The sequence below is a fragment of the Peromyscus maniculatus genome, chromosome 9, assembly GCF_049852395.1.
Source record: "Peromyscus maniculatus bairdii isolate BWxNUB_F1_BW_parent chromosome 9, HU_Pman_BW_mat_3.1, whole genome shotgun sequence".
Taxonomy (NCBI): domain Eukaryota; kingdom Metazoa; phylum Chordata; class Mammalia; order Rodentia; family Cricetidae; genus Peromyscus; species Peromyscus maniculatus.
Genome location: NC_134860.1, coordinates 41,242,945 through 41,266,989, shown reverse-complemented (window position 1 = coordinate 41,266,989; position 24,045 = coordinate 41,242,945). Strand labels below are relative to the sequence as shown.

The 24,045-nt window shown below is 44.6% G+C and overlaps 1 protein-coding gene across 8 annotated transcripts; it reads left to right on the top strand.

The window, feature by feature from the left end:
- Positions 1–1,830: 1,830 nt before the first annotated feature.
- Positions 1,831–22,837, top strand: LOC121826405 (DNA-directed RNA polymerase III subunit RPC1-like). Of its 8 annotated transcripts, XM_076544798.1 has the most exons (12): positions 1,831–2,004; positions 6,372–6,610; positions 6,728–6,890; positions 10,301–10,441; positions 13,675–13,744; positions 14,114–14,223; positions 14,524–14,559; positions 15,119–15,236; positions 17,524–17,712; positions 18,853–18,966; positions 20,515–20,601; positions 21,770–22,837. In XM_076544798.1, exons 4-7 carry the CDS (start codon positions 10,382–10,384, stop codon positions 14,527–14,529), a joined length of 246 nt encoding a protein of 81 aa, XP_076400913.1. In that variant the 5' UTR covers positions 1,831–2,004; positions 6,372–6,610; positions 6,728–6,890; positions 10,301–10,381; the 3' UTR covers positions 14,530–14,559; positions 15,119–15,236; positions 17,524–17,712; positions 18,853–18,966; positions 20,515–20,601; positions 21,770–22,837. The 8 variants fall into 7 exon arrangements, with proteins under 8 accessions (XP_076400913.1, XP_076400912.1, XP_076400908.1 ...); XM_076544797.1 differs by lacking the exons at positions 1,831–2,004; positions 14,524–14,559 and having other exon boundaries at positions 6,343–6,610; positions 14,129–14,223; XM_076544793.1 differs by lacking the exons at positions 1,831–2,004; positions 14,524–14,559 and having other exon boundaries at positions 6,343–6,610; positions 22,324–22,837.
- The last annotated feature ends 1,208 nt before the right edge of the window (positions 22,838–24,045 follow it).

Here is a 24,045-nt window from a genome sequence, read left to right as displayed (position 1 = left end):
GTTTTTCTCCTCCACAACACTGGTTGTGTTGAAATTCTCACACTGAGAATTTAACAAAACACCTGATCCCATCAGCACACATAGGCCTTTTGTTGGTGACACCTACTTCCTGTCCAGGTCAGTCCTCACAGAAGTGTACGTTCTATGCTGTTTACACTCTCTAGCTGTTTGTCAGACAGAGGATTTCACGACCCCTGACAACCCGGAGCCTCCCTTTTCTCACACATTGTAGGTCATCAGGTCGGAGAGCAGCATCATGTGCCTCCTGTTGATGTTCATGCCATGGTTGACCATCGTGTACTGGATCTTGTTGATGATGGTTGTCAGGGCAGCCTCAATGCCCAGAGAATTCTCCACCTAGAGAGCTCGGAGTGAGTGGAGGCAATCCCTTCTGGGAGCTACCTCACTCCTACTTCTTCCCTTTTGACAAGCACAAAGCAAACACTACTCTATTATCAAAGTTGATTGTTTTATAATTCTTGGGGAAGCAAATCCCGGGGTCAGAAAATTGCTGGGTATTGGCTGAGGGTCCAGATGTAATGGTACCTCATAGGTGTTATTGGAAGTCATCTGAGTGCCTTTCACACTATTGGTGACCATGACTGCCCAAAGGTTGTCACCTTCTACCAGAAGCTTGAAATTCTCCTTCCTGCTCTGCTCGTCAATATGGATGACAGCTCTGGACACCCCCAGGGTGCCCTGTGCCACCACCTACATTCAATGCAGAATGCTTAAGATGCTGCAACCCGTAGGTCCCTACTGAAAGCATCATAAATGGGGCTGAAGACTGGGCTGGTAACTAGTTCATGCCATTCTCAGCCCATTTATCACCAGCAGTGTGTGTACTCCAGGGGTACCTAGGTACTGCTTGGGTTAGGGGAAAGGTGGTTCAGAGGACTGTGCCCCAACCCACAGTCACCTTGAAGAGAGAGCAGAAAAGAGACTAATGGATAGAGTTGCAGTCTCAGAACTAAGGATAAGAGAAGAAAGGCCTTTGTGCAGCTTGGGCTTTTTGATTGTCTTAGCTCAGGAAACTTCATTGATTGGAAATCAGACACCCTGATGAAATGTTCTGGAATTTTCTATAAATGTAGGATTGAAGGATTGTGATCTGCAGAGCCAGAGCCTGGCTCCTCAAGGACTACATGTTCTCCCCTCCTCTATCCCTCCCCCAGGCCATGATCCTCCCTGGCAGTGCCTGCCTCTCAGAGCTGGACCAGAGCAACAGCGCCCTCACCATGGCCCTGTGTGGCTCCAAAGGTGAGCTAAGTCCTCAGAGTTGGCTGTTTGTGTGCCCTGCCAGGGGTTTGGCTCTAGAACATGTCTTTGGTTGTAACATCACAGAAGCTCTTCATTTCTTTAAGTGCCTGTCTATAAATCGTGGAGGACTGAGCTTTTGTTTGATTTGGGTGGGGGCAGTTAAGTTTTTTGAGAAACTGGTGGATAATTTGGCTGAGTTCCTGAGTTTGAATGTGCTTTGATTAAATTTGGCATTTAAAAGTTTAACCTTAGAATTTTCAGTCTAGATTTAGTGAAGTAACAGTCTTTTTTCTTTGGCGTGTTGATTTTGGTTTCCAATGCTCTTTATTAAAAAATATTGATTTTTTTCATTGCTGTTATTTTTTATTTTTGGCCTTGAGATAAAGAAAGTGCAGTACTCCACCCTCGTTTTGAGAAACCCACCAGAAAGAGGATTTTGTTTTTTAGTATTAGCGGGTCCTAGGTGCATTTCATACAGGAGCCGCCAGGTGGCGGTGTAGCGAGAGGGCGCAAAGCCGCATGTGAGACGCCTCTCTGGACAGACCCGTGGCAGAAGAGGAAGCAGCACGTGGGGCGGCGCTCTATGGTGGCCGAGGGACAGCGGCTGCTCTCTGAGCCCTAAATCCAGAAGCGCCCGGGAAGCTGCAGCGACAGTGGTTTCTGTAGTCGCAGCCCCAGAGGGCACCCGGAAGCCGGCACTATGGTGAAGGAGTGGTTCTGGGAGACAGATGTAGCTAAGAAAATGTAAGACGCGGCCATTGGAGGAGGCTGAGGTCCCGGGTCCCAGAGGGTTCCAGGTGAGGGACAGTTGTGAAGGGAGCGGAGAGAGAAGTTCCAGGATGGGATTTCAGATCTTACCGGGTCCCTGAACTGCGGCAGAGAAAGTGGGATGGCCGAGCAGTGTCAGAACAGGCGTCCTGAGCCAAGATGCCACCTCCCGAAGCCCTGCGGTGACTCCTCTCGGGAACTTTTCCCTGGCACGAGGAGACAGTGTGTGCTGACCCGAGGTTGCCAGCCAGAAAGTGGGTTCACAGCGGCTAGGTGGCAGGCTGAGATCCAAGCTGCTGTTCTGGGCCTTCTACTTCAGAGCCTAATTATTAAATGGTAGACCTTCCTCATGAGTTTTCAGGGGTTTTTTCCCCCGTAGATCTGTTTATTTTTCAAAGAACACGAGAGAGTCCTGAGGCCAGTGTTGAGCACTAAAGATTCCGCATGAATGCAGCATTTGCTGCTTGGTCTAGTGGAGAGCAGTCAAATCAGCTATGGTCGCGGCAAATGCAACGACAAACAGGGGATCACGGGAGCACACATTAAGTCCGGGCTCACCACACACCAGGCCTTTCTCTAAAAGCATATTGGAGGGACAGGGTGGGCTGATAGAAGTGAAGCAGGGGACCTACAAGGAGTGTCAGACTCTTGAAGTGTTTGACCATGACAGAGTTTGAGTAAGATTCCTCCTTCTGGGAGGCCATGGCAGGAATCCAGACTGGAAATGATGATGGCCTGAACTGGGAGTGGGGGCCTGAGGATGGGTGTAGGGACATGGAGAGAAGAAGATTCAAAGAGGCTTAGTGTGTAAATTCAAAAAAGAGTAGAGATGGAGGTGAGAGAGAAATGAGATGGACATTTTATGTGTGTGGTTGACGTTTACTAGAACAGATGTCTGACCTGGGTGACCTCCAGATGTTCTAAGTATCCACTCCTCCCAGTACTTCACACCCACCCTATACACTTAAAATACTCTCTCACAGCAGCCCCAGGATACTGTTAGAATGCAGATGAGGTCAATTGTGATGGCACAGGCCCATTATCCCAGCACTCAGGCCAAGCAAGGCAGGAGGATCATAAATTTGAGACTAGCCAGAGCCACATAGCAAGACCCTTCATTTCAAAAGAAAACTAGATCTATGTCACTTGGATCTTCCAGTCGCTCTCTATTACACTGACACTTCATACTCTCCTGATTCCCAAGTCTTGCCCCTCCACCCCCCACCCCGCGGGCCTTACTAGAGCCATCCTGTACCCTTAGCTAGCTGTCTGTGCCCCATTGTGCTGCTTGCATGTGGTTGCTTGACAATGCCCAGAGTGTGTGGGCCCAGGGATCTGTCTTCTGCTTCCATTGTTCATTCTTCTAATTGCCTTATGTGTGAGCCCCTTTTCTACTTGGAATTCAGCTGGAAGGTCAGTTTTGTGGAGAAGCTTTCTGAGGAGACCCCATTGTGCCCCCAGACAACACCATTTCATGTCATTTTGATTCTCTACATCTTTTATAAACAGTCATCACTTCATGGGACATTGATTCCAACCCCCCAGCATTCACAGACACTAAACTGTGCGGATGTTAACTCCTTTATGCAAAGTGGCATGGTATCTCTAGATAATCTATTTGGCCTTGTAAATTGTGTTTTTGTCTGTTGGTTGGTTGGTTGGGTTTTTTTTTTTTAGAAAATAACGAAAGGGAGAAAGCCTGTACCTGTTCCCAGTGCCCCTGGGCAGGCTGTTGTGTCACTCTAGGAGAACTGCTTTCGCTAGTAAGTGGTTTCTAGACTTTCCAGTCCTTTGGCCTTTCAGTTTCCTGGCATGCCAGTGTCCTGTCCAGCTCTGACAGATCCCCAGCTGCGGTCTGGCCTCTGTTCTCTTCCTACCATTTCCCAATGCTCTTTAAGATTTCCTACCTTATTTTCTCAGATGGTAGGGAGCTGTTCATGGCAGGAAGGCGGGTCCTAAGGAAGGTGTTTGGTGAGGGCCTCTACCCCTCTCCCTGGTTTGTGTCATCCCTGCTGCACCACAGATGCCTTCCATGCTCCAGGGTCCTAAGGGCGGTAGCTATTCAGATGCTTTTTTCTAACTTTGTTTCTCTCCTAGATCCCCAGAGAAAATGTTTGTTAAAGTCAACTTAAGTATAACATTTCATTATTGAAACTTAAGATTCAGTGAATAAAATCCCCAGAAAATTTAGTAAGTAGAAACTATGAGACATAATGACCATTTTTTATTTGTTTGTTTGTTTTTGAGCCCGAGTCTTTCTATGTCAGTGGTTCTCAGATTGTGAGTCTTGACCTCTAGGGGTCGAACAAACCTTTCACAGGCATCACCTGAGACCATCAGAAAACACAGATATTTACATTTCAATTCCTAGCAGTAGCATAACTACAGTTATGAAGTCACAACAAAAATAATTTAATGGTTGGGGGGTCACCACTGTTGTACCCAGATCTTGACATCCAGAGAGACCACCAAAGACAAGCATGCCGGAATGCAAAAGCAAGGTTTAATTCTGGATATCCAAAAGCAATACAAGCCTAGGCAGGGACTTTGTCCAATACATCTAACGCAGTGGAGGCTGGAGGAAGTGCCCACCTGTCTGCAAGCTCAGTTTTTAAAGGGAAAAGTCACAAGGTTACATCATTTAGGGGTGCTAGTATGGATACAATTCTGATTGGCTCGCTTCTAGGGACTTCTAGAAATTACTTCTAAGGGAGTGGTTGCCCGCCACCATTTCTCATTGGCTGCCCTCAGGTGGGGGCATTTCTGTGGTCAGTTACCCTGGAAACCAGGGAGAGGACATTCCATAGTCTGGCAGGCATTACCTCGTGACTATCTTGTGACTCTGTACTTTTACACTTCCTGGTTTCTGGAATCTGAACTGACTGGTTTCAGTAACTAATGGCCTATTCCCAAAAGGAGAAATCTTAGGCCTTAATTTTAGGGTGAAAGCATTTTGGTCTTATTTCTAAGATGGCTCATTTTGGTCTCACAACCACAACATGAGGAACTGTATTAAAGGGTCTCAGCATCAAGAAGGTTGAGAAACATTGCTCTACTTAGTCCTGCCTGTCCTGGAGATTACTATATAGACCAGGCTGACCTGCGTGCACCTTGAAAAGCAGAATTAAAGATGTGTGACACTTGCCCAGCTCCATTCTTGGGATTTTTAGATCTCTAGTAATTTGCAGAGTTCTTAATAAGTTAGTAATTCATATATAAATATAATATAATATATTTGTCAATCTTTAAGAATTTCATACATACATACAATATATTTTCATCATGTTCACACCTTACTCTTCCCCTAAATCTCCTCAGATCCACTGCCTATCCCTTCCCAACTTCATGTTCTCTCTTTCTTTAAATAACCCACCAAGTCAAATTTATGCTGCCCCTCTCTTCAGGGTATGGGGTCATCTGCTGGAACACAGTTAACCCACCAGGAGCCTCTCCCCTCCCTAAAAGCCATAAACTAGCAATGGCTCCTTAGCTAGGGTGGAGTGTTGTGAGCCCTTCCCCTCCTCCACAACATAACACTTACACTAATCAACTTAATTCAAAGGTAACATAAACTTATTAAGAAAAATTGATTGTAATAAAAAGAAAACAAACTCAGTAGTTAGGTGCTTGTGAAAGGATTTCAGTTGACTATCCGGAACCCACATGTGGTCAAGGAACCAGTATGATGGTATATGTTTATAACCCCAACTCTGGAAAAGTGGAGACTCGAAGAATCCTAGGGTTCACTGGTCAGCTCGCCCTAGGAAAGTCTCCAGCACATAGCAAGTTTGAGGCTGTGTGGGATCCTGTCTTCAGAAAAGCAAACATAGGGAAGGATAGATAACTGTATCTAGAGTTCCTGCAGAGTTCTGCAGCTGGTTTGATTCCAAAGTGTTGGCCCCTGGCTTTGATCTGCCCTTTGTGACTGCTACCTTTTGTGTCCAGTAACTTGTGTTTGAAATATGTAAATCTAATCTGAGAGTCTCCTAAAGATTCAAAGTCTATGTGAAGCTTGGTTATGGGAGGACTCATATGAGATGTCGTGTAGCTGGGAATTGCTATGGCATTTGTCTCTTTGGGGAGCTTCAGATAAGATGTTTTTCTATGCAGAAATTGACTTGTTAGAGATGTGAACTGTACTCCATAAAAAAGCCCTTTGCAAAGCTATGGTGAGTCAGTTCGACACAGGCTGACTCCCCTGCAGCAGCAAAGGCTAAAATTCATCCTAGAGTGCACCTGTTTCTTCCAAGGACAGTGTGGAGCCAACACATGACACAACAGATAACTACCAACCCTGAGGAAACTAACCTACTATCTGCTTCCTTCTTTCCTACTTCCTATAGGAGAACTTGAACCCCTTAGTTGTTCTGAATTTGTTTAAGTGCATCCCCGATGAAGATGTCCTTTTACTTCTGATGAACCCAGAACTGGAAAGCCCTCTGATTTGATTCTCACCCGACTTTTGGTGCCTCCCTTGTGTATCAGACCCTCTGTCATGAGTGATTTGAAGTCTGGAACCAATGAAGATGACCCGACAATGAAACTGACAGAGATCCTTTTCCTAAATGATGTTATTAAAAAGGTCAGTGTTTCCCGTTAACTTGTACATTCTGTACCACATGCATCTAGAGATGTTAGCTCACTAGAATGCAAGAAAACTCAGAGAGAAGGTTTGTTTCTGATCTTTCTGAACTCATAGCACCGGATCTCAGGAGCCAAGATGCAGATGATCATGGAGGACTGGGATTTCCTGCAGCTGCAATGTGCCCTCTACATCAACAGTGAGCTCTCTGGCATCCCCCTCAACATGGCCCCCAAGAAGTGGACTCGAGGCTTTGTCCAGTGCCTGAAGGGGAAGCAGGGTAGGTTCCTGACAAGATCTACCATTGTTACCTACTGAGGGAGTATATGTCTGTTCAGATCCCCAGAAACAGCACAGGGCATGTCATGGAACCCTTGGTGGTTTTGATTTATTTAGATTGATTTAGAGGTAATCTGTCAGGGAAGTGGGTGGATTTTTCTGACCAAACAGTCATCTCACCTAACCCCAACCTCCAGATTGATGAAATAGCTGTGCCAGTTCATGTGGCCAAACTTCTAACTTTTCCTGAGAAGGTAAATACCATTCAGCTGCCCAGTTCTTTGTTTCCAATCCAGTGTTTCCATTTTGATAGTTCATGCTACATATAGAGGCAAGTCCCCAGAAACCCACACAGCTTTGTGAAAATATCTCATTCCACTGTTTTTATGGTTTTAAAAATAGTCCTCTGTCTGCATATACATCTGCATGCCAGACGGGGGCATCGGATCCCATTATAGACAGTTGTGAGCCTTACTGTGGTTCCTGGGAATTGAACTCAGGACCTCCAGAAGATCAGCCAGTGCTCTTAACTGCTGAGCCATCTCTCCAACTCATTCCACTTTGTTAAACACACAACCTCTATAACATCTACACTGGTGCAGTCGTAGTTATAGCTGGTGGTTGTTGGATTTTCATTTGTTTGTTTGTTCCGGAGGTGGAGATCCAGCCTGGGACCATGTGTGCCAGGCATGTAAACACTGGATCACTGACCTACACCCTGCTCCACACACCATGGGATCTCACTGACTCTAAGGAGACAAATTTTTTTGACAATTCTTATAAAATAGCTATATTCAATAACAAGTTTATTTTTAAGTGGTTTGGGTTTGGGTTTGGTTTTAGTTTGTTTTTTTAAGAGAAGGTTTCACTATGTAGCTGTCTGTCCTGGAAATTACTATGTAGACCATGGTGGCCTTGAACTGACAGAGCTCTGCCTGCCTCTGCCTCCCAAATGCTGGGATTAAAGGCGTGCGCCACTGTGCCAGTCTCAGCTTTTTAAGTGTTTAAAGGGGTGATGGATAAAGTACTTAAGTTACTGTGTATTCTGTTCTTATTTTTAGTGCACACATGCATCAGTGTGAGTGCACATTTACACAAGTGTGTATATGGAGGTCAAAGGACAGATTTCAGGAGTAACTTCTTCCCACAGTGAGTTCCAGTGGTGGAGCTTAGGTCCTCAAACCTGCTGGCAAGTGCTTTTACCAAACCAATGAGTCATCTCACCAGCTCTACCATTTCACTGTCAGTTAGAGACAGCTGCAGATGAAAAAAGAAAGCATTTTTATATCTGCAAAAGAATCAGCTGTTTGTTTTCATGAATTTTAATTTTCTTTTTTCCCCAGTGCTAGAGAAGAAACTGGGGCATCATAGCTGGGAGGCCAGCTGACCTCAACTTAAGCCCATTCAGCAGTGTTTTAAAACCAAAGGGCACGTCCGTCTACCTCAGGCTTTCCCCAAACACCAGACCCACTCAATCCATGATCAGTTCAGTCAGTGTCACCCAGCCATTCTGGTTGGCACATTTTGGTGATGGGAGCATTTGAGATGAATGACAGTTGGGGTGTTGTCTTTGGAGTGACTCTTGTATCATGCTTGGTGTTTATGAATGCATCCATTCCACCTTCTATGCCGCAGCTTTTTTTCCCCACTGACAACACTTTCAAAACCTTTGTTAGTTTAATCCTCACATTCTACAGTATTTCAGTGAAAACATTTTCTTAAACAGTGGTATAAAAAATAGGCAATGCTTTCCATTTGTTTGTACATTTAGTAGTCTAGCCATCCAGAAACTTCTGATCACAAAATTGTCAAAATAATAAAAATAATCAGTTCTTCTTCCTAGTTATTTTTCTCGGTATGGTTGTTAGTTTTTAAACTGTGAAATGATTGAATCAAAGAGTCTGATCATTTGAAAGCTGTTTCTCTTCACCCAGAAAGCCTGCAGAAGTCTGCATTCAGTGCATACTCTAGTGGATACAATGAGAAAGCTTCCAGCTATCTGGTTCAGTTTATACTCTGAGTATAAGATGGTAGATACAGTGAGAAAGCCTGCAGATGTCTGCATTCAGTTCATACTCTAGTGGATACAATGAGAAAGCTTCCAGCTATCTGGTTCAGTTTATACTCTGAGTATAAAATGGTGGATACAGTGAGAAAGCCTTCAGCAGTCTGCATTCAGTTCATTCTCTGAATATAAGATGGTGGATACAGTGCCCCCCACCCTTACCTCCATATGGAGACTTAGACCACCATAGGGCCTGGTAATAAAAGCTTGCTGATTAGGTGCATGCCTGAGGTTTATAGACAGTCTGAATTATCAATGCTTGTCATAAATCTGTTCCAAGTGTCCTCATTTGAATGAAGAATGATCTAATTCTTTCCCATTAAACCATTGACCATGAAGTTACAGAGCATGGTTGGAGCAGACAACAGCCCATGGTACTGTTGCCATATCTTTCAAGCTTTAGAGCCTGGTGAAAACTGGCAGATGAAGTTGCCACAGATTGCATTCACAGTACTGTATAATACAGTGCACATGGGGAGACTAAAGACCAAAAGAGACTTAGCCAAGCCTCTTTAGATCCAGGCTCCTGTCTGCCAGTTTGCTGTTCTTGCAACTTCAGTCATGACTGGAGGCCACAGCTGCCCTGTGGTAGCTCTCTCCTCTTAGAATCTAAACAGTGAACAACTGAGTACTTAGAGAATGGAAAGATTGTCTCACTGTGTTTTTATTTTAATGACAGGTAGCCTCAATTTCTAATTTCTTCCTATTCTCATTATCCAGGCTTCTTTGTTAAAAAATTATTTTTTTTACTTGCATTGGTGTTTTGCCTTGGGTGTTGGGTCCCCTGAAACTGGAGTTACAGATAGGTGTGAGCTGCCATGTGGGGTCTGGGATTTGAACCCAGGTCTTCTGGAAGAGCAATCAGTACTCTTAGTCACTGAACCATCTCTCCAGTCCCATCCATACTTCTTTTAATGAAAGTATTTCCTCTGCTGTTAGGGCAGTGGCTCAGCTTGAAGAACAGTTTACAAAGGAAAGACAGTACACATGGCTGGTTCTTTCCCCTTCATTATCAGTCTGGGGAGTTGAGACTCACTGACTTCCGAGTTCCTTACTTGATAGGCTTAGGATTCCTGACTTGTGGCTTCCCCTGTTATAGACTCAGTAGGAAACTTTATTAATACTTGAGGAGTGTGGACTGTACACATTGTCCCCAGTGTGGCCTCATAGTGTGTTAAATTTGGCTTGCTTGACTAAATCTACCAGTGATTTGTGTTAACCACAACAGAAGAAATAGAAGTTACTTCCTTAAAGTGCCTAGTTTTCTAGGCAATGTTTGTTTTTTTCCTCATGGCTTGAAACAAGGAAGCTTTTGGATGCTCATATTTTGTTTTGGTGTTCTACAGGCTAGGGTCAAGCCCTTCTGGACCTTCAGATTTAATGAATGTGTCTGCACCCCCTACAATGCAGACTTCGATGGGGATGAAATGAACCTTCACCTTCCCCAGACAGAGGAGGCCAAAGCAGAGGCCCTTGTTCTCATGGGGGTAGGTACTGGGGTATTGCCTATGAAAAGGGCCCAAATGGAAGAGCCGTGCAGGTACCAATGTCAGAGAAGCCGGGCTTTCCTGTTCTCACACATGCTACAAGGCTTGTGCTCTTCTGTCCAATTTTCTCATTGGTTCCCTTTGAGCCTTTGAGCAATCTTGAAAACAGTAGCTAAAAGTGAGTTAGTCACAAGTGCTTTTTAGGGTGGAATGACATTTTCTAATCTATACTTTTGATTCTTGGTAGAAAATATATCCATGTATAACAGCTATGAACTAGCTGGGAGGTGATGGCACATGCCTTTAATCCCAGCACTCTGGAGGCAGAGGCAGGTGGATCGCTGTATTTGAGGCCATCCGGGCCTAAAGAATGAATTCCAGGAGACCCAAGGCTACACAGAGAAACTCTGTCTCAAAACAAACAAACACCCAGCCCAACAAAATAATAAACTAAACTAAATAGCCTGAATGGTGGTACATTGCATACCTGTAATCCCAGCAATTAAGAACCTGAGCTGCAAAGTGAGCCCCAGCCCACTGGAGGCAGAGACAAGAACATTATGATTTCAAAGCCATCATGGACCACATGATTCTGTCTCAAAAAAGAAAAAAAAATTGTGCATTAGTGCCAGTATGGGTATTGTGGGAGAAGATGCCTTACTAAGTGGATTGCCCAGTATATTGTAAATGAAAACTTTCCCAAAGTGTATTATGTGCCACTTTGGCCTCTTAAAGGGCACTAGACTAATTATTTTTGAGACTGCTGTGGCTGCAGAAGTTCTATGCTGGGGGAGTTCATGCTGCCCTTAGGAGTTGGTCTGTGTTAGTTGGGTTCCTGCTGCTCTTAGGAGTTGGTCTCTACCTGTTGTTCCATCCACACTGCCCCTACATCCTACTGCACATGGCACTGTTGGGTGTCTACAGTGTAGGGCTTGGCTTCTAGTAATCACTAACTGTTTACAAGTACAGCTTTGGACTTGGGGATTTTAATTGAGACCTTGTGTGTTGCCCATGTTGGCCTTGAATTCAAGAGCTCAAGCGATCCTCCTGCCTCAATCTCTCCAGTAGTCAAGAATACACACTGTAGCTAGAGTTTTCCTGCCTTGCCCACAGTCAGGACAAATCTTTGTCACCTGCCAATCCCACAGCCGCTCAGACCCAACCAAGTAAACACAGAGACTTATATTGCTTAGAAACTGTATGGCCGTGGCAGGCTTCTTGCTAACTGTTCTTATAGCTTAAATTAATCCATTTCTACAAATCTATACCCTGCCACGAGGCTCGTGGCTTACTGGCATCTTTTCATGCTGCTTGTGAAGGTGGCAGCTGGCAGCAGTGAGTCCTTCTGCCTTCCTATTCTTTTATTTCTCCTCTCTGTTAGTCCCACCTATACTTCATGCCTAGCCATGGCCAATCAGGTTTTATTTATTGACCAATCAGAGCAACAGACCATCCCCCAGGACAAGCCAAGTGCAGATCATCTCAGACACCTGCACTCAGGCCCGTGGTCCTAATCATCCTCTATGTGGACCTGCTGGGTAAAGCCAGGGGAACCCAAGAACGGGCTCCCACAGGACATACAGAACTTCTACAGTGTAGGGCTCAGCTTCTAGTAATCCCTGACTTTGACAGGTACAGCTTTGGCCTTGTGGATTTTAATTGAGAGCTTGGAGTGTTGCCCATGTTGGCCTTGAACTCAAGAGCTCAAGCGATCCTCCTGCCTCAGTCTCCCTAGTAGTCAAGAATACACACGCTACACTATATCTGCCTAGAGTATTTTTCCCCTCTGGCCTACATTACTACATTATCAGCTCACCCATGTATGGTTGTAAGTATTCCCTATTGCTACCCACAAAAACCACTTGTAGGGACAGAGTGTGGCTGTAACGCTATGGTGGACTCGCCCTGACATGCCCGAAGCCCTTACTTCATTCCCAGCCCCAGTGAAAGTAAATGAGTATATAAAATCCAGTTACTCTTGACAACTAAACCATACTCCCAGCCTTCTCAGTTCCTGGTTGAGATGGGCTTGCTCTGTAGCCTAGGCTAGCCTAGAACTCACTATGATCCTCCTGCATTTGCTCCTAGCCCTAGGATAACAGACATGAGACACCACGCTTAGCCACGGCCTCTATCACGGATGTATTATGTTAGCCTTTTATTGACTGAGGCCTTAGTCCATGGGTTAGTTGTGGGGTTTTTGGATTGTCTGTATTTGTAGTTGTTTTTTTGTTTGTTTGTTTGTTTGTTTAAGCCAAAAGCACTTGCTGTCTTTATAATTAGAAATAATATTAAAATGTTATCAGGAATAAAAGCCACCATTTGGATTCAGTCAGTTAAACTCTGCCTGTCAGGAGCCATACCACTGCTATTTTGATATAAGATCTTATTGATTAAAATAACAACCATAAACTACAGGCTTGAACACTTGGGGTGGAAGAATCCCTTGTTCCATCTGAACACATCTTTGTGAGTTTCACTGGAGACATTTTGACGCAGCAGTTCTCAGTAAGGTCTGTAGGGCCCAGCATGGATGTGGGCCCAGAGAACACAAATTTACAAAATCATGAAACCCTACCCCATGTCCCTACTAATGTGAGGTCACCTGCCATCTTCCCTAAACCTAGCTGAGTGTGTCGTGGCCACTCCAGATGTAGGGTCATTACCCTGTGAGGGCTCACAAATGGGAAGTAAAAGGTCTTTGCCTGACAGGACCTTGGACATGGTAAGGAGGCCCAGAAAACCCACAGGCCCACAGAAGCACCTCCACAGCCTGTCATGAACATTAGAAGATTTCTGCTCTGACAAGGAACTTCTGCTTGCTCTCAACTGTTGTTGGAACTTAACAAGAGAAGTCGCTCAGTTCTGTCATTGTGGAGAAACATGGACTTGGTTGATTTCAGAGATACAGCTCTCAGAAAAGGGAATGTTTTTAGCTAGCTTGTCTACACACTTGTTAATACCAGTGCTCAAGAAGTTGAGGCAGGAGGATCACTTTGCGTTCTGGGCCAGCCTAGGCTACATAGTGAGTTCTAGGCCACCTGGGCTACAGAGTGAGCCCCTACTGGGGACTTTTCTTTTCCCTTGATCAATAAGAAATTGCAAGATAGTAAGAATGCTGGGGTGGAGACCTCTCAGCTCAGCAGTCATGTGATGCCTACAGTCATGTGATACAGAACTTCAGGCTGCAATGTCCAGCCAGAGGGGCTGACTTGTGCTTGTTTCTCTTTCAGACCAAAGCAAACCTTGTGACCCCGAGAAACGGGGAGCCACTTATTGCTGCCATTCAGGACTTCCTAACAGGTGAGTGTTACCTTGAAAGGAGGATTTGGCTTCCCAGGCACAGTGATTCAGACGATGGCCTGAATGCTTGCTTATCTGTACTTAGGAGTCTTCCTACTCTTAGTTTGACACAGGGTGCCCCTGGGTGGCTCAGCTGGTCTGGCCTTGCACTCAGAATCCTGCCCTGCACTCCCAGGTGCCAGGGTTACAGGTGTGCACCACCATGCCCTGTCCTGTATTTAGGTTTGCCATTGACCCTTGAGCTTGCTGGAGGTATTTTTACTGGTTGTTTCTTCATTTGATTCTGTGTGTGCTCACTGAGCTCCACAGGCTTGGCAGGTGTTTCTCTTCACAGACTACATTTTTTTCCCTCCCTGCCCTTCCCTCCAGGCCCTGATCCTGAAGGTGCTGTCAGTGATCCAGGACCACCCCCAGTGCATGCCTCTGAGAGCTGGACAAGAGCAACAACTGCCTCACCATGGCCCTGTGTGGCTCCAAAGGTAAGCTAAGCCCTCAGGGTTGGCTGTCTGTGTGCCCTGCCAGGAGCTTGACTCTAGACAGATCTTTGGTGGTCATAACTTCATAGAGGGTCTTCAAACTAAATTAAGTCTAAATCATGGAAGACTGAGCTTTGGTTTGATTTGGATGGGGCATTTAAGACTTTTGGAGAAACTGGTGGGTAATTTGGCTGAGTTCTGAGTTTGAAGTTGCTTTGACCAACTTTGGTATTAAAAAGAAGTAAGCTGGGAATTTTCAGTAATAGAGTTAGTGAAGTAATAATCTTTTTTCTTTTATTGCAGTGCTGAGGATCAAACCCGGGACCTCATGCATCTCAGGCAAGTGCTCTACCACTGAGCTATAGCCCTAGCTTAGATGTGGCAAACTTCTTTAACTTCCTGTTTCCTCAGACCCTCTAGCATTAGGATTCCTAATACCATGCTCAAACTCAGAACCTCGGGGCCTCTGTTGCTGTCATTTTGTTCATTATGAAATAAAATCCCCGCTCTCTAAGTTGGCTGCCTTTTCCCATTGTTCTACTTCCTGCTCCTGTGCACACCTGGGGTCTCCCCTGCTCTGCCTTTGCTTCTCCCTCACTCTTCCACACACATTCAGATTCCTTCTCCCATCCTCCTCTCTCTGCAGACCCCATGTCCAGAGTCCAGTCTGACGGTCATCAGAAAGACTCCAGTGGCCTTTTCTCCACCCCACACCTGCACATGCCCCGGAGCCCTTTCCTTGGTTCCAACTGTCACTGTAGTTCTGCCCTTCAGTCCCTTGGACTCCTAGGCTGTGAGAGTAAGGGTTGTGCTGTGTCACATTCTATTTTATCCCTCTGGTCTGCCTGGCTTCTGTTATTGTTTCCAGTACAGTTTTCCATTTCTGACCCTTTCCCAGGTTCCTTCATTAACATATCACAGATGATCGCCTGTGTGGGACAGCAAGCCATCAGTGGCTCCCGGGTTCCTATGGCTTTGAAAACAGATCTTTGCCTCACTTTGAGAAGCATTCGAAGGTAAATGGCAGTGGAAGCTTGAAGGTCTGTTTGTCTAGAATGTCCCCTGAGGAACATAGACTTATCAGGATCTAAAGCCATTGGTTATTTTCACTGGGTGTTTACATAGAATGTGTGGCTGTGGCATTGAATTATACTTCATGTCAGTCTTCAACCATGTGAAGTCCTCTTCAGTGACTGTTGGTGTCAGAGTTGCCCGCCATCACTACTGTCAGTTTTACATTTTCAGTAGCTCTAGCTACAGGTGGATCTGGTTTGGAGGTGGGCAGGCTGGCCCACAGTATGGATGTCTTGAAGACAGTAGGTGCCCAGGGAGTGGGTCGGGTGCCATCTGAGGTCCTTCACACTTCTGGGATAGCAGCTCCGATTCACACATTCCTCTTCTGAGACTCTTACCTGCTCTGGCACCCTAGCAAAAATGGCCTGTCCAAATTATTTCTCCTGTAGGCAAGGGCATAGGGTACCTGCCAGTTCTTGGGTCACTGGCTGGGTATGTGTGTAGCCTCCAGGGGACATTTTCTTCTGTGGATGGATTTTAGAATTTTTAGGCTGCTCTGTGCTTATCTGCATGCGTGTGTGCCTGTGTGGTTGTGTGTTTGTCTCTGTGCTAGTGTGTGTTTTGTACAAGAGCTATGATTTACTCCCACTTTGGTATTGAGAGAACATTTAGACATGTTGGTGTTCTGGAACTAAAGAAAAAAAAATAACTGAGCTCAGATTATCCTGTGTACTCTGAAAGGTAGAGATGAGGTCAGAGTCCCAAGTGGCTAAGTCCTCTAGAGGGGGATGCTGATCTTGTGGCCTGGACTTACCATTCAGCCTCCCTTAGCTGTTTCCTAGCATGACTTGTGCGTGGGGTGATAATTGCCTCCTAGTTACTGAGAGGTCTCTGACTCTTACCATGCCACTGGTCAGGTCTCATCATTCATCCTTTCCATGGCTCCCAGGAATTATAGCTTCAGGGTGACAAGGCTGAGTGAGAGGGTTCTTTGCTGCACTTACAAATGGCTGTAAAACTCGACCCTCTGTGTCTCTCTAAAGGTCACAGCAGAGGATTTCTTTCCAGACCCCATGATCATTTCCATTCCCTGATGCATCAGTAGCTCTATGTGTTGCAAGAAAAGAAAATCCATGTGTGTTTCTGTTGCTGGGGATTGACTCAGGCCCTCCCTAATACTAGACCAGTGCATTAACTGATAAGCTAGCCCCACAAAATTGTTCATGTTCTTGACTGTTTATGACACTAGTTAAAAGTGACAGGCCACATTGTTGGGTCACATGCTTGATACAGCTTTGTGTCCTGTATGTCCCTCTGTGGAAGTGAGGACCTTGCAGACTGCAAACCAGGATTTGATGAGCCAGTGAGCCAGATAAAGGTGAAGTGGGTAAGTTAGCAGCCGGAGTCCCTTGTGCAGACAATGCCCCGTCTGTACTTGTTTGTTATCCCCTGATGTTGTATACATCTACTGGCAATTGCCCTTTGGCTTTGAGATGAGCTACATTTGTCAAAAGGAACTGTGACTGTCTTTTCCACTCGTGGTGTGAGGAGCTGTGACTTAGTATGTTCACAAGTACAGTATGAATTTCCAAGAGAACTAGGATAACCTAGAAGTAGTGGCTTCTGGAAAAAGCAAGTTTGTTTTCTAGGATTTCTCTCATTCTCTAGGCCAGAGTCACACTGCTGGCTGGTGGAGGAAGGTTTTCCCAAGCATAGTTGAGAAATGGTTGCTGCCTTTGATTCCTATAGTCTGTAGCCCTGCTTCTTTGTCCTCTGTCCCAAAAGAGGGCTTACATCTGATTCTCTGCAGTGAAGTCTGCATGGGCCCTGTCTTGCATTTGCATAAAAACCAGTTTGCACCATAGGGAGCTGGGTGGGAAGACTAAGCAGCCCAGGAAAGCAGAGTGCAGAGTTCTTGGGGCTGGTGCAGTTTCTGTTGCAGGGAGACTTGACACAGGTAACACGGGAGGTTGGAGCATGAGCTGCCTCTCACTGCACAGGCTATTGAGGCACTGGTGGCCCTGCTGTTCTCAGGCAAAGGAGGGACTCTTCAGGGATGTCTAATAAAGTGCTGTTGATGTGATTTCAGTACCTGTAACCTCGTGCTGGGGATGTGGCTTGGTGACAGAGTGCTTACCTAGCACACACAAGGACCTGGGTTCTTTAGCGCCATGAAAACAAACAAACAAGAAAACAAATGACCTATAACTGTGAAATTGAATGGCAAGTCTAATTGTGTGTTATGAAGCAGTCTTCCCTGGGCAGCTGAGTCTCCTTCTCTTCCTGTAGAGAAGGCTGGTCAAATCCCTGGAAGACCTCTGCTCCAGTATGATCTGACAGTGCAGAGCTGCACTGTGACATCATCCGGATCATCTACGGAGATGTCTGAGATCCTGCTGCCTTGGAGTCAAGATGAGCCTCTGGAGTTTAAAAGGGTTCTGAACAACATCAAACTGAGATACATCACTCTGTTAACAGGTACAGTCTTCTGGGGGCTCTGTCATTGGTGTAGATACTGTTTGTAGTACCATGCTTCCCACTTAATCATCTCTGCCTCAGTACTAGATTGGTACCTTGCTACTATTAGTTACTCTGTTTGTTTTCATTCCTGAGCCTATTGTTAGCCCAAATCAGATGCTAATGGAAGAGGCTCTGGCTCCTTTCTTCTGCTGGAGTGGACTAGAGACAAGCTTTATAAAGAAAGGGTATTGGACAGAAGGCTCATTTCATATAGCCAGGAATGTGATTTGGAACCAATCTTTTTGAATAGTAACTGGACAAGATTCTTCTGGATTTCAGTCTAGTGCTTTATGACCCAGAACTAGCAGCAGAAGGTGGTTCCACTGAGTTGGTTTTTCAGTTGTTTCTAGTAGTTGGAAGCCAGAAGTTGAGAATGGGTCAGAAACCACTAAACTTTGAGGAAACCCCATGAGCTTGAGGAGTGTTGACACACTTCCCCTCTGGAGATGTTTAGTTGGCTGGATGGTTTTTGTAATGCAGAAGTTGAGGCCTGGACCTAGGGAATGCTGGACAAGGGCTCTGTTATGAGCAACACCTTGATCCTTTGTTATTCTTTTACTTTTTATTTTCATGCAAGGTCTTGCTCAGCTGCCCAAACTGGCTTTGAATATGTTCTGCAGCTAGGCAAGCTTTCAAGTAGCTGAGATTACAGAGTGGGCCATGAGACCCGGCTACAGCATTGTTCATTTTTAATACAAATCTGGGCTGGAGTTGAATTGGGAAGTAAAAGACCCATACTCATGAATTAGAGTGGAACTCTTTAAATAAGGTCGGGATTGCTGACTGGGATGATAGTGCATGCCTGTAGTCCTGTGGCTTGAGGGAAAGAGGATCAGGAGTTAAAGGCCAGCTTCACTCCATAGTGAGCTTGAGGCTAGCCTGAGCTACCCAAGACTGTCTCAGACAAACAAAAGGCAGAGTATCAGCTTATCTCATTTTTCACATTCAGATGAAAAGTGGAGTCTAGAGTTTGTTAGCAAAGAGAACCAGAGGTTGCTAAGAGCTCACTGAGTAGTTTTATGTCTGGTAAATTCCTCTGCCTAGTGCTCTCCCTCCCCCTCACCAGGCATATGTAACCCATGTCCTTTCTGTACTCAGGCAGTGTTTCCATGTCAGAGCGAACCTGCTCTCAGTAAGAACGAGCTCACCTTGACCACTGAGGCCATCATGAAGAAGAACGAGTTTCTCTCCTGCCAAGACAGCTTCCTGCAGGTAGGCTCTGCCCTGTGGTGGTAAGAATGTGGTCTGTCAAGTGCCTCCCACTGCATTTTGTAAATGTGTTTTTTGTTGTGTCCTGGACAGTATTTCACTAGCCAGCATGAAGAATTAATGTCTTGTCTTCCTATTAGGAGGAAGAACCTAGAGAGCTGGACTGTGTGAGCCCTGTCACCAGCCCACGTCCACTCTCATATTCCTTCTGCAGCCATTCTGAACATCTGTCACTAGTGACTGCATGTGTCTCAGATTGCAGCATCTTTCCATCACGAATCAGAAACCTCTTGTGTTGTCTTCCCATTCCTCTTGAGGGCCTTCAACATTGTGTGCCTTGAGGGTTACCTTGGTTTACATTTTGTTTTTGAATCTTTGGTGCTGGGAATTAAACCTGGATCCTCTGGAAGTGTAATCAGTGCTCTTAACTGCTGAGCCATCTCTCCAGCCCTTTCTGAGACTTTAATTCTTACTTTAATAAAACTCTTTCTTAAATGAAATCATTTCTATCTAGAAAGATGTCTGAACTGCAGCGTTACCCTCCATGTCTCATACCTTCTCATTATAAAGAAAGAGTTGAGCTAGGCATGGTTATGCACATCTTAAGTCCCAGCAGTGGGTGGTAGAGGTAGGTGGATCTCTGCGAGTTTGAGGCCAGCCTGCTTTATAAAGTGAGTTCCAGGACAACCAGAGCTATTACATAGAGAAACCCTGTCTCAAAAAAACAAAAAAAGGAAAGAGTTGACTAGGCTAAGGCACTTTGAGAACCTGTAACTATAGGACAGAGACAGTGATGTTCACAGTGATTGATAATGCTTCCAAAGAAGCCTTCCCAACACAGGCATGCATACTCTCGAGTGTGGAAATGTGTGCCTAATGGGAATAGGCGGGGAAGATAATGGGATAATTCCACAGAGTCTATTTGAAAGTCATAGGAATTTATTCAGGGTTTAACTGACAACAAGAATAATTGAGTATAACTAATTTTGCGAATCCAGGAGAGGTGGGGCATGGTCCAGTTTGGTTCTCAGGAGAGCTCTGAGAGCATTGATCCACAGCAACAGCATCCAAGACCATGAGGTATCAAAGAGAGAGCAAGCATTTACTCCTCCCAGGTCTTAAGGGGTCCCCATCTGGGCCACACCCTGGCAGGGGCAGGTACCTTGCAGTTTCCTACTGCCTCACTAGGGGTGGTGCTTCAGGGTAAAGCACAGACAACCACCCCTACATAAGCCTCATAAAGTCCCTAGAGCTATGCTGACCTCCTTCCCACAGCCCTGTGGCTGAGATAAGGTTGAAGATCACTCATGGGTAAAGGTTGTGTAACGAGAGCTAGCTACATCTTAAGCAGAGTGTCAGTTTTTCCAGAGTGGCAGGCTCCTTACAAGCACTGCGTAAGAGAACCAATGTCTACCTTTCTGCCTTGATGCTGTGTATTTCGCAGTTGCTAAGATATGGCACACTGTGTCCATTGTTGTTGGAGGTTGTGGAATGATGCTGTCCAAATCATTGAGAATCATACAGTTGATGTGTGTTCTATAATCTTTTCAGGAAATGAAAACATTGATTAAAAGCGTGTCTGAGAAGATCAAGAAAACCAGAGATAAATATGGCATCAACGATAATGGCACAACAGAGGTAGGCCTTCCCAGACTGGCGGGACACAGTGTTTCACAGATGCAGCTAGTCTTGACTGTGCACTTGGCTTTGTCCTTCTATTCTCGTGTGCTGTACCAGTTGCACCATATCCCCCCTACCCAAATAGAGAAGTTTCTGGAGACATGTACAGTCAGGATACCCTTCCCTGCTGAGCTGTCCTAGCAGTTCCAGGCCTGAATCTCCAGAGCAGTCAGAATACCTTCCCTTCCATACTGAACTGTCTCATTGCAGCTCTAGGTATCCAGGATACCTCGCCCTCCAGGGCTGAGCTGTCTCATCACGGCTCCAGCTGTGAGAGCTGTCTTAGCAGCTCAAGGTGTAGCCTGACTTCCCAAGTAGTCAGGATACCCTTCCCAGAGTTGCAAAACTCACATTTTGGTGTGGAAACCCAGGACCAAATGCACAGAGTAGCAACAGAAACATACAGACACCACTGCAGATGGTTGCAAGTCACCTTGTGGTTCTGGTAATTGAACTCAGGACCTCCTGAGCAGCCTGTGCTGTCATCCTCTGAACCACGTCTTAGCCACCTGATTTTTTTTAAGCCTACTGGTTGCTTGAAAGGGAATATATTAAACTAGCTAGCATTCTTGCGCACTAGATGAGTAGACATTTCATCCCTTTGATGTCATTACTTAGACATGAATAGCCCTGATTGATTTTTCTCTTATTTGGTTTGTAGCCATTCTCTGTAAACCCCAAGTGATGCAATCATATTTTCAAGAGACTATAGACTATAAGAACTAGAGATATATCTTGTTTTTCGGGATAAAAATTTGCCTATTCTCAAAGTTTTGCAGAAGAATAACATCAAATGAGAAATAGCTGTTTCTGGTTGTAGACCAGCCACTTTGGATATCCAGGGTGGTTGGAGGTCTTCCTGCCTCTGTAGTATACTGAGATTTATTCCAAGACCCTGTGTTGATGGGATACTGTCTCCTGTGCAGAAAAAAAGATGGTAGTGGTGGTCAGAGGAGCAAGGGTATTGCTGAAGAGGGCCAGAGTGAGGTGAACTTGATATCACAGGTCACCAAATGAAGCTTTCAGTACTGGCAATGGGTTACATTTAGTCAATTTGTTGGCCAAATGGGTCCAGTGGGACCCCAGACAACCCAAGGTATTATGGTTGCTCTCCATAAACTGACAGGATGGTGCTATTCTTGAAGATGACACCAACATAACTGATTGAACATGAATCAGTCAAGCTGATGTCTCCCTTGATCCCTCACCATATATGGACTAGATTTCCTGGCATTGGAAGGTACTCTGCTCACTATCAAAGAGAAAAGTAAGCACCAACCCAGCTACAATGGTGACTGCATCCAAGATATGCTGTTGCTGTAGTGGAACAAAGCTTGTGGGAGAAACCAACCAATATCTGACTTGATTAAGGCCCACTCCATGAGATGGAACTCATAACCACAACTGCATGGGTGGACAAGACCTGAGAACGGATAGGCCAGGGTCCACAGGGAAAACCAAATACTTCTATTCTGCAAAAAGGGCATAGCAATAAAATGACTCCTAACAACATTCTGCTGTACTCATAGATAATGCCTTTCTTAGCCTTCATCAGATCAGCTTCCTCCTGCAGCAAATGGGAACAAATACAGAGACCCTCAGTAAATTATAGGCAGAGAGAAAGAGATTGCGAACACTCAACTCTAAACAGGACATATACACTTAAGTTCCTTCCCTCAGGACTTAGGGAACCCCGTGGAAAAGGAGGTGAAAAGAATGTCACAGAATACTGCAGATGGCAGGATCATGGTCCATCTACTGAGGTGAAGCACAGATGTGGAGTGGAGCCAGACTAATCCTGAGAAAAGCTGCACTGCATGTTTTGCACAGGATATAGCTGGAGAGGGAGGAATGTCCCATTCATTTGGAGCCCAGAAGATCATATGACTACCAGATGTTGGACATTGAGCTGTAGGATTTGAATTAATAGGATGGATTTTGGTATTCCTCCCATCTGAAAATTTCTGTGCTTCAGCTCTTCTCTTGTGGAATAAGAAAATATCTAATTTTTTAAATTTTGATTTACCACATCCAACTAATAGACTTTTGTTTTGTTTGTTTTTTAGAGATCTTAGACTTTTGAAGTGTTATAATTTTTAAAGATTATGGGATTTTAAAAACTTACACTGTGTTTTATATTATGATATTAACATAAGAATTTGGGAAACAAGAAATAAATGGTTATGGCATTCAGGTGATGTGTCTGTGTGTCATGCTGACAAGGAATAGAAGTCCTAGTTAACTTTATCTGTCTACTTGAAACAGCATAGCAACAATACAAATGAGAATCTCAATATATAACCTGCATGGATCAGAAGGCACATTAATCACAGAGAAATTTTCTCTCATGGTTTTACATTATTATACTGGAAAAACATTTTCTGTATTACAATTGAATTTACAGCACGTATAATTTGTATATGATAATAACTTTTATGCCCTGACCACTTAGGGTTGGATAACCTATCAAGGGATTTGTTCCTAGGAAAAGTTAATTTTCTCACCTAGATTTTTGAAAAATGTGGGTGCCACTTCGCTGTCATATATAAAAGAAACTACCAAGGAAATAAGATTAAGTTTAAAATTATTGTTGAACCTTATTTCATGTTATTATGTAAAATAGTGTTCTTTAAAGCAAAATTAGTGTAACTCAAAGAGGTGGTTAGCTTCATTGACTGTCTTAATCCATTATCAAGGGTAAACTTCAGAAGTAAATCCATTTATTTAAATTTAAACATTAGCATTAAATTAAAGTTAATAATATGAAGTTAATTTTAGTCCATCGGCAGTTGTTGTAGAATAACATGATATATGGAAATGAGCAAGGCAGAGGAAAGCTTTATACTTTCAAATGTTTGTTAATCTATCAATCCAGATAATTTATTGCAATGATTGTTTGTTGTTATTTCATATCAAATAAGTTGGCTCTTTTGCTGTGGATGATGAGACTTACTGACTGAAGGAAAAATACAACCAGTAAATTTATTTTCATTTCTTCAAAGGAAAAGTTATTGTCCATTGTAGCTAGAGTTTTCCTGCCTGGCCCAAAATCAGGACAAATCTCTCTCACCTGCCAGTCATACAGCCTCTCAGACCCAACCAAGTAAACATAGAGAGTTATATTGCTTAGAAACTGTATGGCCATTGCAGACTTCTTGCTAACTGTTCTTATATCTTAAATTAACCCATTTCTATAAATCTATACCTTGCCACATGGCTCATTGCTTACCGGCATCTTCACATGTGGTTTGTCATAGTGGCGGCTGGCAGTGTCTCTGACTCAGCCTTCCACTTCCCAGAATTCTTCTCCTTGTCCCACCTATACTTCCTCCTGCCTGACTACTGGCCAATCAGTGTTTTACTAACCAACCAGAGCAACACATTTGCCATACAGAACATCCC

What these genes read in the sequence shown, in the direction of transcription:
- LOC121826405 (XM_076544794.1), top strand. Translation starts at nt 10,382, where the DNA reads ATGAACCTTCACCTTCCCCAGACAGAGGAGGCCAAAGCAGAGGCCCTT. An exon ending in CATTCAGGACTTCCTAACAG is followed by an intron (nt 13,745 to 14,113) that starts GTGAGTGTTACC and finishes CCTTCCCTCCAG; the next exon opens with GCCCTGATCCTGAAGGTGCT. An exon ending in GGCCCTGTGTGGCTCCAAAG is followed by an intron (nt 14,224 to 15,118) that starts GTAAGCTAAGCC and finishes ACCCTTTCCCAG; the next exon opens with GTTCCTTCATTAACATATCA.